Source organism: Lytechinus pictus, chromosome 14 (genome assembly GCF_037042905.1).
Source record: "Lytechinus pictus isolate F3 Inbred chromosome 14, Lp3.0, whole genome shotgun sequence".
Classification (NCBI taxonomy): domain Eukaryota; kingdom Metazoa; phylum Echinodermata; class Echinoidea; order Temnopleuroida; family Toxopneustidae; genus Lytechinus; species Lytechinus pictus.
The window spans coordinates 14,472,168-14,492,706 of NC_087258.1; the positions used below are offsets into that span (position 1 = coordinate 14,472,168).

General features: G+C 38.0%; 1 protein-coding gene across 1 annotated transcript; it reads left to right on the top strand.

Moving 5' to 3' along the window:
* Positions 1-694: 694 nt before the first annotated feature.
* Positions 695-17,058, top strand: LOC129275813 (alkaline phosphatase-like). The gene is made up of 10 exons (XM_054912295.2): positions 695-844; positions 8,087-8,307; positions 9,659-9,833; positions 11,021-11,190; positions 11,951-12,152; positions 13,173-13,313; positions 13,963-14,154; positions 14,891-15,028; positions 15,346-16,151; positions 16,299-17,058. The coding sequence occupies exons 1-9, from the start codon at positions 790-792 to the stop codon at positions 15,597-15,599; spliced, it is 1,548 nt and encodes a 515-aa protein (XP_054768270.2). The 5' UTR covers positions 695-789; the 3' UTR covers positions 15,600-16,151; positions 16,299-17,058.
* Positions 17,059-20,539: the final 3,481 nt, after the last annotated feature.

The window sequence follows — 20,539 nt, forward strand, 5'->3', positions numbered from 1 at the left end:
ATATAGTATTTTCTTCTGAATGATGACAAAGTAGGTCACGATTGTCGCTCATACTGGATGCGGTTTTCAGCATTGATACCCATGAATATAATAGTGGTTCTTGAGAAGTTCAATTTCAATCAAGTATGATGCTTTTACGCCTAAACGTCTGGGAAGCTTTTAATGATTTTTTTTTTCTCTGACAAGTTGTAGTTGTTAGATCTGACAACTTTCCTTGGTTCTGATTGGCCGAGAGGCATTGTTACTATGGTAACTGTTGGATAAAAAGGACGTGTCAGATAAAACGTCCAACAAGTTCTTTCATGAAAAGCTCCCCAGATGTGAAACCACAATTCGTCGTATTCGCATCAGACGTCTGACGTTTCGCATTACTGCATCAGACTCGTAGAGGCAAAGACAAAAGCTGCAACCTCCGCCTAGATTATAGGCTATACTACCCCAGTATCAATTGACGATCTGTAGGTGAAACGAACATTGCGAATGGGCAATTAATTCTTTTGTTTGTTTTACCAATCACACATAATTTTAATCTAATCATATTTTTATTGAACCTCCCTTGTTGATAACTGTGCCATCATAAACCCATCTTCTGATACATTATCTCTTCGTCTTTTCATATGCAAAACAATTTTAAACAAAATATCAAAGTCCACCATTGATTGCAAATTAATATCCCTACTTACCCCCAGCAATCACTGTCCAGTGTATATATTTTGAGAGATAAGTTGTTATGCATTTGGTATTTTGTTCAGGTCGCAAGTTTAGTGGAGCAGAAACAAAATCACCATAATGAAGATTTTTCTAGTATTAGTTATTTGTCTTTACGGGCCAGTCCAAGGGCAATGTAAGTATAAGAATCAATTCGTACACTCGTCTTAATTGGAAGAACTTAAAATAAGGCTTTATTTTCTTTTTTTAAATCACAGTTCTATTTTTCAAGAGGTCAGAGGCCGAGTGGAATATGTATGATAGAACACGGACGTAAATATTTTCCGTATTCCGTGACAACGTGCAGTGTATAAAGGTTTTATCTCATCAAATGTACATAATTTAATCTATTGGTCAAGAAACATGAGGAGTAGATGGGGCTAATACAGGATTATCTCTCAGGCTAATTGACCAATCGGCTTAAAGAATTCATAAATTCTCTGTCCCACACTTCAAGCATAACTATAGAGGATAAAAATGTGTATTTTAGCTTTCCAACTCTGTCGATCTGTATTTTGAAATTTGCTGTCAACGTTGCTTTTAAATTTATAGAAATTATTTCCTTTATTGCGCTATCTGCTTACAATAGCAGGAAAAAAGATGAAATTTATGGAGATCTTTCACCTCTATCTACACCACGGTAATTGAAAACGTAGTATGAGATAATAATAATAGTACAGTTCTTAGCTGGTTTTGCATAATTGCTGGTCATTGTTTCCTTAGTAGGAGGGAAAATATGTCTGGGCCCCGTCTTACAAATAGTAGCGATTGATCCAATCAATCGCAACTATGGACGGCCAGCAACGTCAACATCTATTATGCATGTTTGTTCAAAATATTTTCTAGCTTTGATGTGTATTCATGCATTCATTGTTTTCTTGAAACTTCACTGTGCTTCTCTTTGTTTGCAAAGGACATTGTGCAAATTTCCTGCAGAAAAAATTATGACACTGTTGGATTTCCATAGAGTTACGATTGATTGGATCAATCGTAACTCTTTGTAAGACGAAGCCCAGGTGTACTTTTGTTGCGCCTCCCTCATATAACGAGAGGACGGAGACCCTTAATTAAAAATTTGTTTATTACGCATGTAGGGATACATAATTTGTTACATAGTTTACCAACTCTCATGTCAGATTGTTGATTCATTCTCGGATGCGTCCGATTTTTAGTGTAGTAGTGTAGATTAAGGCCTGGTCCCACTGGCCGACGGACACAAAACGTATAAGCCAGTTCGTAGTTCCATTCTGCGCATGATCAGAAGATTCTGAGCATGATCAGAAGAAGGTCATTGGTACTAAAGTGACATGGTGGTTTAAAACTTAATGAGATAAGCACCAACTTTGATGTCTTGATTATTCATATATTCTTTTGAATTGTGTTTTTCATGTACATCCACAAAAAACAACAATGCTTCCACGAACGACTGGTATTTCACAGTTTGCCAAGTACATTGTGCAACATGCTATATTGCTATGATATGCATTCAAAGTAGGAATGCAACAAATACCTTCATAAAAGTTCATTGGTGTGCTATTCTAGTCACCCGGTCTATTCAATTTCTTCATCCTGCTATGTAAGGCATGCTTACGTAATATCTTGCTTTGAAATCTGCCTATCATAGTGAAAGAAATGAAAGGTCATTTGACCAAAATTCTCCATGAAGTAACTACGAACTGGTCTATTGATGACGGATACAACGGACAAGCAAAATTTCGGGGTGGCTCCATCCGTTTTTATCCGCTCCAGACAATGGACAAAATGGGCGGATGATGAAATCACAGTAGACGGATGCTCGATGGATATAGAGCGTATGAAACACGTATGCAAAGAGTACACAACGGATGCATAACGTTTTCCAACGGATGGCAAGATTCCTTTCCGTTTTACATCCTCTCTGCATCCGTACGTGCAGTGGGACAAAGCCTTAACAACAATACTTCAATACATTGAGTCACAACAGGCAACAAATTAATTCATAAAACTTCCCAATCGTGTATATGAAGTACACACGATTTAACAGGTTTAAAAGGTCCTTTGTAATGTTTGTAAAAACAGTGAATTATGATGAAAATAGATTATCAGGATTTTTCTGGTCGGTTTAAATGTAGGGCGCAACGGCAATCTCGGAAAAGGTTTTTTCACCGCTGCAAATTTTGCTTAAAATTCCGGATTTGGCCGCGTCCACCATCATCGTCAATGTAATCATCGTTTTGGTGAGTGACTCAGTATTTCTAGCAGTCGTTGATATTAAAATATTATCAGCCGTTATTGGAGAACCCGATGTCATATTATTTTGAATTTCTCATCCGAATACTGTAACGTAAATAACGTGCGTCCAAGGCGTTGACTCGGGGACCTTCCCCACTAGCTGATCGTCTACAATCCGCTGGCTTTTCAGCCGCTATCAAAGTTGGCGCCACCCACTGACCACGTGATCACCAATCGTAAGCCAATGGGTTTCCACGGTATAATGCATCTCTGCTTTTGGCTACTCATTGTTCACCTCGCCCATTCAGAAGCTTTCACCCGCTTCATCATTCCGCAGTATGTGAGAAATGAATGGCAGCAAAAGAACAATGAATTGAAAGAACGGATAACGCCCATTCACGAGGACTTAAACCATCGTATCCTGACCCCAAAGGAGGCCGCCGATTCTTTCAGTCGTACCGTCTTCGATTACTTCGCTTCGCAACCTGACTTCGTTCAAGAAAACAACTCCCAAGAATATGTCGAGCATGAACCAAAAACCCTCGCCGATGCGCGGAAAAGAAAAAACTTTCTTCGCCGAAAAGCATTCAGCAAAGAAGGCACGGACGGGGACAGGAAAAACTTCCGATCTGCCGTTAAAGCAGTATCTTTTCTGAAAAAGCGATCTGACAAGAGGAAAGCCGAAAAGACCGCAGCTTACCAAGAAATAAGATACAGAAATGACTTTTGGAACTTTTCGAAACAAGTATGTAACGGAGACTTTAACAGAACTACGCCCACCATTTCCTTGTCGAAAGAAATCGCGGATGAGTACTACCCACGAAAATATTCTCAAACAGAGCATATTGACTTTAATAGATGTATTTGGTTTCCCTACATTGATGTTAATGAATCAAACCATGATTTCGATTTGACCCCGGTTACTCCTAAGCAAGTGAAATTGGTATTATATGCCAAGAAGGCATCTTCTGCTCCCGGGCCAGACGGCCTTATGTATGGTCTGTTAAAAAATACTCCGTGTGTTCATCATTTTTTGGCCACCCTATTTTCTCAACTTCTTCTCGAAACACACGACCCCCCTGAGAGTTGGTCCCGTTGTCAAGTAACGCTCATACACAAGGGCGGGGATACCAATGTACCAGAAAATTTCAGAATGATCTCGTTAACTTCTTGTGTAAGTAAAGTTTTCCACCAATTACTAGCAAATCGTTTAGTTGACTACTTGACTACAAATAATTACATTGACCATAACGTTCAGAAGGCATTTATTAATGGTATCAATGGTTGCGTGGAACACAATCAAGTCTTACATGAAATAATGTCACATAGTAAAGCTAAGAAACGCACTGTACATGTCACGTTCTTTGACTTAGCTGACGCTTTTGGTAGTGTATCTCACGAACTAATTTCCCATTCCCTACGTCGATTTCATGTGCCCAATAATCTGTCAGTGTACATTCGTAATCTGTATGGTAGATTGCAAGGTAATGTAAAAGGCAATAAATGGTCATCTGAAACATTTATGTTAAAAAAAGGTGTATTCCAGGGAGATCCCCTTTCACCTATCATCTTCTTGTCATGTTTTAACCCCCTAATTTAATACCTCGGTCAAATGAAAGATAGTCTGGGATATGACCTGAATGGCACCAGGATCATAACAACCCCGTACGCCGACGATTTTAATTTAATAACCAATAATAAAGTACAACATCAAAAGATAATTGATCAGTTACATTCACACACATCGTCGATGGGACTTAAATTAAAACCTCCCAAATGTTGCAGTCTGTCAATTTGTGGAGGTACCCCGAAAGAAATCAAGTTCTCAATCGGCACAGAAAATATTCGTTCAATCAGAGAAAAGCCGCACAAATTTTTGGGATCAAATATTTGTTTCAGTGGCAAACCAGCTGAAGTATATGATTTTGTCCATAAGGAAATTGCTGACAGAATCCAAAGAGTAGACGAATTATCCGTACGTCCTGAGTTTAAAGTTGCCATTTACTCACGATACGTACTCAATTCTATCCGCTTTTTGCTCATAGTCCATACATTACAAAAAACCCACTTAGATAAATTCGACGTGCTAACCGATAAATACCTGAAAAATTGGTTAGGTATCCCTTCTCGAGGTGCCAACATTGCAATGGTCCACTTACCTCAAGGTCTCAATATCCCGAGACTATCCGACATTTACCGCCAATCCCATTCTACCGCTTTTAGCAGATCGAGAGTTAAAGCGGATTCAGTAGTTAATCAAGCGATTGATTCTGCTATTGAAAGAGAGTCACAATGGTCACGTAAACAATCAACTGTCGTACAATGTAACGAAACCCATCGTAGAGTTGAAAATGCTATCAATGTTGAGACTAGTCCATGGCATACTGTGAAGAAAACCGTTAAGAAGATAATAGAGGAAGACACAGTTAAATATTGGTCTGATAGAGTGGAGCCACTCTTGGTCCAGGGAAAATTTGCCTCCTTGTTATTACTGCAAAATGAAAACCTAACTTGGAAATCTATTATGTATAATCTCCCAAAACGAGTTCTAAGTTTTGTTGTTAATGCATGTATTGACTCTTTACCCTCTTATACAAACTTGCATACCTGGGGTAAACGCCTAAATGATAAATGTATATTCTGCCCTGGTACCACAGGCACCCTCCATCATATACTCTCAAACTGCCCAGTCTTCCTTGAGAGATATGAGTGGCGTCATAATAACATTTTGAGGTTCATGCATAAAACATTTCTTGAAAATCTGACTAACGGGAATATTTATACTGATTTAGAAGGGCAATCAATCGCCGGGGGCACCGTACCACCCCACATTCTCACAACCACTTTGCGCCCAGATCTAGTAATTTTACGGGAAGATCAAAAAGAGATAATTATCACCGAATTAACAATCCCATTTGAAACCAACATCGATAATGCACACCAAAGGAAAGTCACAAAGTATGAGTCAATCGTCAGGGATATCAAAGAAAAGGGGTACATGGTGTCATTCTACGCCGTAGAAGTCGGGGCAAGGGGCCTAGTAGACCGGAATAATAAACACCGCCTTAAAAAACTCCTTAGAACAACAAGCTCAAAAGTCCGACCAACAGAATTTTTCCATACTCTTTCTAAACTCGCCATACTCTCCTCTTTTTCGATATTCTACGCAAGAAAAGAGCGAACCTGGGGGGAGGTACGTCACTTGGACCCGTAACCATCCCCAAAGGCCCAAGATAATTTGCCTCACTATGTTTTTTTGCGCAAGGCAAATGTACTTTACTAATATTACTCTCATAACTTTGTGATGTCAGTAGCTAATTAAGTTGATTTGAATACACAAAAACATATAATGATCACAGCCGTATATATAATGATAATAATTAAGAAGATACCGTAGTTGAAATTGGGTACAAAACACCTCTCGTAATGTTGTCTGTACATTTCAGGTTGTATGCAGTAGTTGATTAATTCCATTTACATATCCAGCTCTGATTTAGAAGACTGATTGAGTGTTTTTTTTTTCCAACGTGATATCAACGACAGCTTTTACTAATTATTTTCCTGCATTTATGTTACTCTAAATAATTCTCTATATTGGTATATAAACGTATTACTTGTCTTGTAATCCATGTACTGACCTGCCATTTGTTTGGAATGGAAACGATGGACCTGGTCTCTTTATGTATATATTGTATATCAGTGTCTTTGAACTTGAATAAAGTCATGATGAAACAACATAATAGCAAAAATGACAAAATGACCAAAGTCCCATTGTTTCTAGAAATTTGCTAACTACATGTATTACGATATAATAACAGTTTGGATTTTGATAAGAATAATTCGCATCACTTTCAATTACTAGTACTTTCATGACTATGGACATGTTAAGGGGATTGGGTTTGAGACTATTGTTCGCTTTATAGCTCATTATGTTTAAAACATATTCATAATTACGATACAATGGCCGTATGCAGCGGGAGGCAGGGGGCAGTTGTTCTTTAAATTTGATTTTTTTTTGCTGACGAATTTTAAACACCTAAAATGTGCAAAATCCTTCAATTTCACTTTCGAAAATGCAAAAGCGCACCCAAAACAAAATCGGTCGCTTCGCCCCCTCGCTATCGAGTTTCTTCATTTTTTACGCGTTTCCCCCCCCCCCCTGGAAAAAATGTCTGCGTACGTCTATGCCAGTACATGGTGTATGTGAACATTGTTCATAATCATGACGATTAAGATATGAGTGCTTTGAGAGTATTTATCCATGTTATCGCTTATTCAAAGTTCTTGAAGGTGAAATATCAATATTGACTGATATCGAAACAATGAGCTTTAATATATCACCCATGATCACAATGATGCTGCATGCAGTCACACCAACGAAACCAACTCCGTTTTGGGATGGCCCATAAAATAGACCGGGAGTGAAAGGGTTGGAGTGTGCGCCCCCCCCCAAAAAAAAGGAAACGATACCCTTACGAACTGAAGTTGCTATGTAGTTGTTTTGGCAATGAATCTGTTTCATAAATTAGTTCGAAAGTTACCGTGAATAGTCATGCCCCCCCCCGTCATTATCTCATTACTGCATAATATTGTAGTTATACAGTCTTCACTTACAGGTGGGATAGCGCTTATTGCACTTTGTTTCTAAGCCCTCGGTAATTGTTGCATATTATACCTCGGTCATCGGATCATCGGTCATCGGAGTATGTATTATTTTGAACATGTATTTACACTGTACTTGGATTATATCTTTTGTTTGATCGGAAATAAATAAATAAATCAAATCAAATCAAATCAAATCCTGGCATGCCCGCACACAATGTATGCACTTTCTCCACTCCCTGGGGAACATCCCAACAAGAGTTCGAAGGCTCAATCACTGGGCATACCACATAGGCTTTCGCATCCTACCGGGAAACCCATTTAACACCTGGGTGGAGAGTGGCAATTACTTGTAGATGAACGACTTGCCAAAGGACGCTAGGCCATGGTGGGATCCAGACAAACGACCCTCTGATTGCAAGGTGAGAGTCCGAACCGCTACCCCACGACGCTTATGAATACAAATTGCGAAATTCTACAAAACTATTCCAATCTTCTTACATTATCATTGTAAATCGTATGATTCATCATTAATTCCAATGAATTTCTTACTTTATCAATGAAGCCCCCGAATTCTGGAACGCCCAGGCCCGATCCAGTATCAATGACGCTCTGAACCTTGAATATAACATCGAAGCGGCCAAGAACGTCATCGTCTTCGTAGGCGATGGCATGGATGTATCGACCGTGGTCGCCTCCAGGATACGACAAGGCCAACAGGAAGGCGTTGAGGGGGTCAGCAACGTACTCGCCTGGGAGGAATTCCCGTATGGGGGTCTCGTAAAGGTAGGAAATGATATTTTGTCAGTCGATCTTGAATAGCAACCATACTAAGGAAACCTATTCCAAAACGACCGACCGTATGCCATTCGAAATTACGAAAGAGTTTTGAGTTTCGTTGGTATAACCGAATCATCGAATTCCAAATATCAGACAAGGACATTTCAAGTTACACGTGTTGTGTTGGATAAATCTTTTTAAATGAATTGTCTTTATCATATTTTGGACTTACCCCACTGTTTTTTTTAAATTGAATTTCAATCTCGGTAAAAGGGGAGGTATAAGTTCCGGTTCACAATCCTGTGACCAAATAGAGGAAAACACACCCAGATAGCGTGATTTTATAAATTCCGGGGGGCATGAGGGGGCCCAGAAAATATTCTGAAAAGGGGATTTACTTTCAGGTAAAAAAGAATAGGTCATTTGTGCCGAAGAAAAAAAATACATGTACATTTTTTAAACAAACATGCCAAGGAATAAATCATCATGGATCCAGGGGGAGGGACGGGGACATGTTGATTTAGGAGGAGAGGGTAAATCGACGTTTATGTTTATTATTGCATTTCTATATTTTTTGTCCAAATCTCTTAATCCTGCCCCAACAAAAGAACTTCGGAAATACATATATTTTTTTCCTAAACCTAGTACCCAATAAATAAGTAAGACAGTAACTATAAACAAGAAAATAAGTAAACTAATAAACGAATAAAGATATGAATAAAGAAAATTATTTATAAGAAAATGATTAATCAATAAGTAAATTAATAAATTTATATAAATAGATAAACAAATTAATAAATTAATCAACTACAAATCAATATGAAATCGAGAAAGGTGTTTTGGTTGGTTTACACTTTACTTCAGGGATAAAGAAAACATGTAGAAATATCTGAATAGAGGGGAAAACACTTCATCAAAAAAATCTGATCACGCCTGCGGTAATCAATATAGTGCCCCCTCTTCCCCACCCCTTCTTTACAACATTCCAGTGTTGCCCCAGAAATCTGTAATATTAATTGGAAACATTTTGGTATTCAAATATAAAATAATTGGTCTTGAGACGAAAAGGAAATGAGGAATATAATACATTATTTGGCTCACTAGCGGATCCAGGGGGGGGGGACAGCCGGCCCGTGCCCACCCCCTTTGAGAGGCACAATAAAATTTGTAATATGAAAATGCCGTTAATAAAGAAGTGTGCCCCCCCCCCCTTTGAAAGTGAAGACCTTTTTTATATATTTTTTTTGCTTGTCAAATTATTCCTCGGGAAATGTGCCCCCCCCCCCCCCGTTTCGGAAACTCCTGGATCCGCCCCTGATTTGGCTGGCTTGTCTCCTCTTCAAACGTGAATTCCTAGACGTATTCTACTGACTTCCAATCCGCCGACTCTGCGAGTACCGCTACCGCAATCTTCGGCGGTGTCAAGACCAAGGATGGGGTGATCGGACTCGACGACGACGCCAAACGCGGTGATTGTGCTTCGGCGGCCGGCAACGAAGTCGTCTCCAATCTTCATCTTGCACATACACAAGGTGAAATATCTTCTACTCTCGTGTTTAGGTATTTCGGTCGGGGGGGGGGGGGGTAGGACATCATCAGATCATCCAGGGGAGGGGATCGTCACAGGGGCTATACGTATGCCTTTTTTTAAATATATCCCCCCCCCCCTGGACTCTTATACGAGAGGCGATCCCTTTTAAAAGTTATAATCCGCATTGTTTCCTTCTTATAATTTGGAAATAATTTACTCGATGCCTATGGTGATGTGAGGTGCCAGATGGCTTTCTAAAGCATGCCTTGACATTTTTCGTTGTACAACAAAGCAATGAAATCATCTGCCATGTCGAATGCACCACTATACTTTGATAAAGCTAATATGGTGAACCTTAAACCACAGTCTATATTTCGGACTCAAAACCCCAAAGTCCAATCACAACTCAATTTTAACAAGTTTGGGGTTTCTCTTGACCCCAATTGGCACGTGAGACTCTCCTCGACGAAATGGGTTCTCATTAATGATTAAGTCACTGCTTTATTTCCGACTTTGAATGCTTGAATTGTATTATGCTTCGGACATGTCAGGGGGTACGCCGATATGTATATTAGATCATTGGAGTGTAGGATTGACTTATTGGTGATACGGTGCGATTTAATTTTCATTTACTTCCACCGTATTTATCATTATTTATTTATTAACGTTCTCTTTAAAAGACAAGGTTGTCCCGTTCAAGCGAAATGGTCTGCTTTACAAGGGAACCCTGTCAAAATGTACATAATAAACATGACATATACAGAAATAAAAACAGTGAATGAAAATAAATAAAGACAAAGGTTTCATAGATAATAATCATAAATGAAATTAGTATATAACAAGGACAATGACTTTTACATCGATACAACTCATTGTGATGACAATATCATAATTTAGCATAAAAAGTATTAACTGAATACAATTAACAAATAACTTAATTACTTAGTAAGGAAGAAACCTTTGCTTAAATATGAAGGTTATTTTCTTGGCAACGTCGGGTCATTTTCTCGGCAACATTATGTCCTTTTCACGGCAATATCAGGTCCTGTTCCCGGCAACGTAATTATTAACTTCTATCAGTATAGTAGACTAAGGACCAGCAAAAATACATCATGCACCGACTCACGAGAAATAGGCAAGTTATATTTAAAATGGCGTTTTCCCCTCACCAATATTTCTATAATTCAGGCAAGTCTACAGGCTTCGTCACCACTGACAGCGTCACGGGTGCCACGACTGCCGCCCTCTACGCTCACTCACCGGAGAGGGATTGGAACAGCGACGCAGATATACCTCGAATGCAAGAAGAGTGTAAAGACTTGGCCTACCAATTGATCATGGACAATGACTTCATCAATGTAAGATTTCATTAATTATTTAGTTAATTGATTAACACACCGATATTTGAATCAGTGATTCCTTGGATGATTGACTGAGAATAAATGACTGAATGTAAAACTAACAAAAATCCTAATGGACAAACCCGAATAAGTTTTTTCTTATTCTACTTGAATTAGACTCGTCTATATTTGGTCCAATGCCAATTCGTCCAATTGCCAACTCGTCTACTATCATTTGATCTACCCTCAGTTCGTCCATTATCCATATGGTCTAATTGCCATTTTGTCCACTCACCATTGCTTCTGATAAGCAGTTGGTCCAATAGTCATTTAGACCATATACCATTTGGTCTAATAAGACTAAGTGTTAATTGGGCAAAATTAATGAAAATAAAACGAATATTAGACCAACAGGTTATGAGACAAAATGGTCATAGACGAACTTGTGATTAGAAGAAGTGATGATTGGACCAAATGGTTATTGGACCAAATTTTTGTTAGACGAAATTTTCAAGGACGGAATGACATTAGACTAAATGAAGCAGACCATATGTGGTGAGCAGACGAGTTAGCGGTGGACGAATTGGCAATTTACCTTCATAGACTTGTGTCGTCCATATATTCATATGCATCTAAATACTTTTTCGTTTCTGCTAACGAAAAAAAATCCCTGTTAACTCTTGATCTCCCTTTCCCTTTTTTATATTGTATTCCTTGCTCTCTTTGCCTCGCCTAAATCCCAAATTCATCTTTTCGCTGAATCTTCCCGTCTTTGTAGGTCATCCTCGGTGGCGGGAGACAAGAATTCCTGCCATCCAGCCTTGAGGATCCCGAGTATTATGACGTATATGGTCGACGTACAGATGGGAACGACCTGATTGGTCAATGGAAAGCAGAGAAAAATGGCGCCAACTCGCGGTACGTGTGGAGCAAAGACGAATTCGACAACGTTGACTCGACGACAACTGAATTTCTACTTGGTATGGATCTTACAATAATGTTTTAATGTCAAGCTAAATACGATTCTTAAGAACGATAAAATAAGGATGATGTAGATGATGACGACGACGACGATGATGATGATGATGATGATGAAATTATGATGATAATGATAATGGCAATGATGATGATGATGATGATGATGATGATAATGATGATGGTGGTGGTTATGATGATAATGTTCGTGATGATGATGACGATGGTGGTGATAATGATGGTGATCGTGATGATAATGATCGTGATGGTGACGATGATGATAATGATAATGGCGATGATGATGATGATGAAGATGATGATGGTGGTGGTGATGATGATAATGATCGTGGTGATGATGACGATAGTGGTGATGTTGATGATGGTGGTGATGATAATGATGCTGATGATCATGATGATGATAATGGTGACGATGATGATGATGAAGGCGATGATGATAATGGTGATAATAATGCTGCTGATGATCATGATAATGATGAAGATGATGGGACAACGATGATGATGGTGGTGGTGATTACTGACTTACTTATTGACTTAGGTGCATAGGATAGTGTGCCCCCTTATTTGCTCTCCTATACGGGTGATCCTTTTCCGTTCAGTTCTACCCTGGGCTAGGTCTTCAGCATCCAGTAGAGGGAGTCCCACATCACTTTTGATTTGGTCCCCTCCATCTGGAAGAGGAACGTCCTGATGGTCTCCTCTTTGATGATGATGGTGATGATGATGATGCTGATAATGAAAATGATGATGAAGATGATGATGATGATGATGAAGATGATGATGAAAATGATGATGAAGATGATGATGTTGCTACTGATGTATGGTGACAACGACGAGGACGATGATGATAATGATAATGGCGATGATGATGAAGAAGATTATTGTTATGATGATGATGATTGTGATGATGATGATGATGATGGTGATGATGATTCTATTTCATCGGACGAAATTATTATGAAATAAACTCGGTAACAAACATTTCAAAACTGGTTTCATTTTTATAGGTCTCTTTGAACCAAGTTACATGCGCTACGGAGCCGATCGCGATGCCGATGGTGTCGGGGAACCCTCTCTTGCAGAAATGACCGAGAAAGCTATCAAAGTCATGGAGAAAGATGAAGATGGATTTTTCCTCGTAGTAGAAAGTAAGTTTCTGTTTGACATTACAGAAGTCGTTATCAAACACAGTATTCTACTGTTAATCAATCAAATTTAAGTTTTCATAAGAGAGGCAATAAAGAAAATTTGAGAATTTTTGTCGTCCAAATTAAGGCCTTACCTCTTAAGATTTCTTTCTTTAATGAAATGATTTTGAATTAAAGCACTGTAAAAACACAGACAACAACAACAATGCTCTGAAGAGACCAGAAGAGAATACTTCGAATGTTGCAACTGGATATAAAGCACATCGTCATGATGTTCTTCAGTTCAACAAATTGAGGAACATCGAAGAAACATGTAGAAAATAGTTAAATAAAAGTTGAGGAAGAAGTATCAATGCTCATAGACCCTAAGCATAATCGTGATGACGTACCGGTGCAAATCAGTAAATATCCACCCGCCATTTAATTGACTCACCAACCAGAATAAAATAATATGTTATGACGTCATAATCTCATATTTACCTCCATCAGAATGTATAGAAATACACGTAAATGGAGTTATCAGAGATGTGCCAGCTGCAGATCAACAACGCGTGCAAGACAATGGCCTCAGCCTCTAAGACGGCGGCGTGATGACGTCAATTCATAAGGTTTAAGAAATCATATACATTTTTTATCGTTACATTTTAAGGTGCTTTGATCGACCTCAGTCATCACGTGGGAAAAGCCGGCGATGCCTTAGCCGAGACGATAGAGCTAGCCAAGGCAGTAGAGATGGCCATGACGTTGACTGATCCAACGTCGACGCTTATCGTTGTCACATCCGACCACGCCCATACCATGGGCATTATGGGATATCCCAGCAAGAACAACCCAATTCTTGGTTAGTAACATTTCACAATTGTGTGTGTTTTTTCATTTGGAATTTTCCAACGATGGCTGATTACGGGAAAATGTGCAAATCGATTGCATAACAATCTTCATAAGCGATCATAATGTGAAATCTTTCAAGATTCTAAGCTTTTAATTTCGGTTTTGGAACAACGACATTACAGAAAGGGCCTGTTTTACAGTTACCATGGTAGTTGCCGTAATGGCAAAGTTACAATAGTTGTAAGACTTTATGAAACTGGCCCCATAGGGGGGGGGGGGGCATCAAACAACCCCTCCACCGCCCCTTGGAAAAGTGAATGCAACAAATGAACTTGAGATGATAACGTTTTCTCTATGGTTGTCATACTTCTTTAGGTCGCAAATATCGTACAATTCTACGTCATCGGTACATTTTTGTTGTTGTTAATATCTTTATTATTATCATTATAATTATTATTACGACTATCGTTATATAATAATAATGGTGATAAAGATAATGATAATAATAATAACAATAATAATACCCATGATAACAATAATAATGATAATAATATCATTATTATCATTATTATTATCATTACTATTAATAGATATTATTATCATTATTATTGTTATGGCTCACTCAATCAATCTGAGAAAAGGTCGAATAATCAGGAACAGTGCAGTATCTGAAGTATGCTGGTGAAATGTTGCTCTAGCAATAAAACTTGTTGAGTGCTCTAGAATCATTTTTTATCTCTTCTTAGGTACTGTTGATGACCAGGAGTCGCTTGACCGCTTACCCTACACCACACTGACATATCTGAACGGACCCGGGGGCGTTAATGTCCAGTCCAGCTGGGAGAGCAATGGTAACAGACGAGATTATAGTGGTGTCGATACAGGTAATTTTTCAATAAAGAGGGGGGGGTGGGGGAGGGGTAAATTGAGAAGTGGAAATGATAAAAAGAAAACGATAGTATGAGAAATGGAGACAGAGAAGTAGCAAGCAAGAGTTATGGATGGACGGATAGAGAAAGGGGTAGGTGAGGACGATCAGGAAATGGAAATGGAGGTTATTCGGTGTGATAGTCAGGACTTGTTTGCGGATTCTTTTTTTCGTGTTTATTTAATTATCCTGATTTTTTCCGTCACTTAAATTGGATCGCAAAAGTTTGTTATCATTATTTCATTTTCTCCTTTGTTTCATCTCTTATTATAGAGTCACGTGATTGGGTACAAGATGCCATGATCCCCCTACAAGCAGAGACACATGGTGGAGCTGACGTCCCTATATACGCCCAAGGCCCTTGGTCCCATCTCTTCGCTGGAGTCCACGAGCAGAACTACATCGCACACGCCGTGCGTCACGCCGCATGCCTTGACGCATCCGCAAGTAGCGCGTGCGCTGTAAGTGGATCCCAAGATGACGTCATGGGCATCAGAGGAGCTCGCCCCGGCTACCACGGACGCTAATTTTATGTTGAAGATTTCCTGTTATTTCGATTGTGCCGTAAATATTGTTAATTAAAACAATAGGCCTACACTAGTAATGCAAGAATACGCTAATACCGAATTTCTGAACAAAATAGCATTTTGCATTAACAGTTCTTAACGAAGTAAAATTGTTTTATTTGAAATTCGGCAAAATACTCTAGGAATAATAAATCTGGCTTCTGCTTTGCTTCAAGCATTGTGGATTAAGTACAATCCGAATAAGCTAGACAAGTCGCAACCGATTATGACGTCATTACGATTTGGAATTAAATGGTGTATTTCTGTCTACAGGGAGACTCGAAAATACAGGTACACTAGAAGTTACATTTTGTTATTCACAGGCCTACAATCGATTGATTTTGATCGTTAAGATTTTAAAATTGATACGTTCATATTAAATGATATTACAATTTCTTTGATAATCGGATCACAACGGATCGTGTGGTGCGCGCCGGGCTTTTGAGGATCAACCACCGCTTAAAAAGATATACATTAATTTTACCCAACATTTAGTGCAGGAGCAGAAAGCCTGTACTATATCTGTCTTGTAAGCTAGTGAACACTTTTTGCGAGAGTGATCACGAATTTCCTAGAAAGCCAGTGAACACTTTTTGCGAGAGTGATCACGAATTTCCTTGTTGACCATAGTAGATTGCGAGACAAATGAATACCCTCTAGCGATTATATCTGTCTTGTTCTAAATTATCAAAAATTATATAATTATATTTGTTTTCAAATTTCATCTTGATTGCTTACTCCTTCATCGCAGTCTGTTTAATGTCACGGAATTTCATTCAATTTATGATGAATTAATTATTCTATCAGTGAAGTTGCGAGAATCCATCTATGTGCCCCCTATAATAATACGCCACTGAACCCGGTCGTTTAATTTTTGCCCCTATGGCTGCCTAAAAAAATACCCAAAACTTACGCGCAACTTACACGGCCTTTTGTAACAAGCTCAATGAATAGAGATGTGATAAAAAATTGTATTGTTCACAAAAACGCCCTCAATATTAACCTTAACAATGTTATGCGTTTTTTATATCTGTTCTTCAGTAAAACGTTATAGTTGTAATTTCCGACAGAAGTACAGTCATAATCGAATTAAAATTGGAGTACATGAATAAATAAATGAATGAATGAATAAATAAATAAATTAATGAATTAATTAATAAGTAAATAAATAAATAAATGAATAAATATGCGAAATAGACGTTTCCAGATCAGACACTTTCCGACCTGAAGAAATAAAGGAATCCTTTATAACATTCTTTCCAAAGCACTAACTTGAAGGAAGAATCACTATTTACATCTTCCCTCGCCTAATATTCCATAATTGTGAACATTTATACATACAAACATTGTTTATATTTTCTCTAATTATTGCTCGTGTTCCATTTCAATTAATTAGCTTATATTTACATATCATGTTGAGAAAAAAAAAATAAACATCAAAGAACAATTAACATATTTCTGCCGAGTGTACGTGAAATAATTTTGTTGCGAGAGATTTGTGAGATTTCACGACGGTAGATAAGCACGGTAAGAGAGCACTGAAAACCCAGAGAGGGAGGAAGATGGAGAGCGACGGAGAATGAGGGATGAGTGTGTGCGAGGGTGTGTGTATGTGTGTGTATGTATGCATGTAAACATGCATACACATGGCTAGGCCCTGACACACCCCACACCCACTTACACATACCGATGTATAGAATGGGATGAGGGTGTGCGTGTGTGTGAGGGTGGGTGTGAGGGTGAGAGTGGGTGTGTGTGTGTGTGTACGTATGCATGTAAACATGCATACACATGGCTAGGCCCTGACACACCCCACACCCACTTACACATACCGATGTATAGAATGGGATGAGGGTGTGCGTGTGTGTGAGGGTGGGTGTGAGGGTGAGAGTGGGTGTGTGTGTGTGTGTACGTATGCATGTAAACATGCATACACATGGCTAGGCCCTGACACGCCCAAACCCACTCACACTTACTGATGTATAGTTTAAGGCTTTGCGGGTGCCCCCTTCCCAAAGTTCTCCAATTAAACTATGCGACAAAAAGAAAGCAATAAAAGAAAAGCAAAAACGGTGAAATATTACATTATCTTTTGTATATTATGTGAAACTCTATATCACAAACTCAGATTTTTCATCTTGAAAAGGGTCACCATTTTTCTATTTCGCAACTGTGAAGATAAATTTTGCCTTAAATGCCATGTTCTGCACCCCTAAACTACATTCAGCTCATTGCATCACTGCGCACATCTACACTAACCCTCCCTCCCACCCAGCTCACACACACGCGCACCTTCCCTCATCGATAAAGTATACATCATGCAGTTGGAATCACCACTTCCAAGGGTGTGTGCGTTTGCTTGTGCGTATTGTGTGTGTGTATGTATGTATGTCAGAGTAAAAAAAAGATAAACGGAGAGAAAGAGTGTCAGAGGAAGAAAGAAAGGGGAAGTGAGCGGAGGAGGGGGATAAAGAATTGAGGGTATTAAATGGAAAGCTACTTTTTAAAGACAAACAGGGTGATGATAATTAACCCGTCAATTTCAGTTCAAACCAGGAGACGAGGAACGGTTTTGAAAGTGGAGGGGGAACATGCGTAAAATGGGAATTCGATTTTTTATGATTTGTCCATTGTTTCAGAAAAAAGGGGGAAAAAGTTTCCTTAACCCCCAACCATGGCCAGCCTCCCGCGTTCCACGGCTTCTGTATAAATAGATAAACTAATTTTGGGAGAAGATTTCAACAGTAGGCCGATTGGTCCTGATACATAGCAATCGCTGACCTCTTTCTCGATCTTAATTAACTAATAGAAGCAATACAAACGTTGTTTGATAAATCTTTACGTGGCTGTTTAAGACAAGAAAATTACATGGCAATAACTTAAGATAAAAAGAAAATACTTCAAAACTACTGGCGTACTGATGGGGAAAGGGATCTTATAGGGTCATGCTCCCCCCCCCAAAAAAAAAAAGGTTTTACGACCAAGGAAAACAAAAAGGACAAGAAAGCGAAAGGTAAGAAAAGATATTGAAATATGAGATTGTTTTCAGAATGTTATGTCAAAATCTCTAGCAAAAAAAAAAATTCATATTAAAAAGGTCAAAAAAATTCTCGCTAGCTTTGCTTGCTCGCGGCTTCAAAAATATTTTTTGTCTCATTACATTACTGTTTGTATTCAGTCATAAAAAGACTATTCAGAATTGCAACAGATTAATTATAGAATTATTAAGAAAGCATGGTGACACGAGTCATGATTCGGCCCTATCATGATAATTGGGAGCATGTTTTATCTATTTCTATAGCATTTTTGTTTTATAAAATGAGAAATTATATTTCTAGTTGATATAATATTTTACCATGGTTGTGTCTTTCTATTATATTCTAAAGAGTTGTGGTTTAGTGGTTCTGACTCTCACCTTGGAATCAGAGGGCCGTGTTTTCGAATCCCACCGCGGCCTAGCGTCATTTAGCAATACATTATTCAATACTTTGCCACTCTCCACCCAGGTGCTACATTGGTACCCGGTAGGATGTGAAAGTAATTGTAGCTTGTCTAGTATTGTATGCGCCCAACCCTTATTTAAACTTTTGTGACGTCATAAAGAGACGCTCCTCGCTGTGCTATACCAATCAAGAAGATACCATTCTTTAACTGGTCATGACTATATATACATGAACATAGTATACCGAAAAATTGTATGGTTGTAAACTTGTAATGTATCATATTGTAAAAATCCTACGAACTGATGCGTAACTTAAAATCAATTCAATTCATTAAACATTAACTTTCTTCCTTTTCACAAAATGTATAAATTTTTCGTAAACATTAATTCATATACGAAAGTCAGTTTGTCACGAAGAATAAAAATATATGTTTTATTTATACCAAAAGGTGTAAGACCATAAAAGCAAAGGCTCGTAGCGAAGATCTTTAAAACTTCTCTTCTGTAAAAATGACACATGTATATAATCTAAATTACATGGCATTCGGGGGCATTGCTCGCATAGGACGTCACAAAAATGAATAAAATACAAACAATATACTTTGTAATTCTTGAATTGATTTTTGCCCAGCCTTTATTTGCTTGAACTTCTGTGTTTTTGCTTGAATGTTCTGTGTGTTGTTTTTTCAGTGAAAATAACATGACTTAGTGTGTAGTTCTCCCCGAGCTTTATATCAGATCAAACATCGCGTGTTCAGTACTTGTACTGTAAAGGAATCTTGTTGAATTTACTCAATCAAAATTAATTGAAGGCATTATACTGCCTCTAAGTTGTATCAACTCACGGAAAGGTTTCCTGAATGTAAAAATTATATTCACGAAACTTTTACTTAGATGTTAGTGAATTTTAATTTGCCTGGTGTTTCTAGGTACTTGTACTTAGCAATAATGATTGATTGATTAATTAATTAATTAATTAAATAAATAAATAAATAAATAATTAATCAAATAATTAATTAATTAATTTGTTTATCTATTTATTCACTTATTTATGTCACATATTAAAAAGGTTAGCTCAATCAGCACAAACTCTAGTTTCATTAGGGCCCTTTAAACAAAATTAAATGTACAGATATATACAACGAGAGCAAACTTAAAAATTATGTATACAATAGATTAATTCAAAATTATACAAAATAAAATACAAAGTTCGGTATGTTTATTAACATAAACACAATGTGAAAGATACGTTTATCATATAAATGCAAATACACTAACATTTAAATCAGGTATAGGGTTTAAAATCAAGGGTGTGAGCGTAAAATCTTCATAAGGAACTCACAAAAAAAAACCATGAATAGCCATTTTTATTTTGATTGTGTCCTGTTTTACTTGTATAACAGACTTTATATGGATTGGATCTTGGTCTGTTTAAAACTGCTATTACTAGAATATCAAT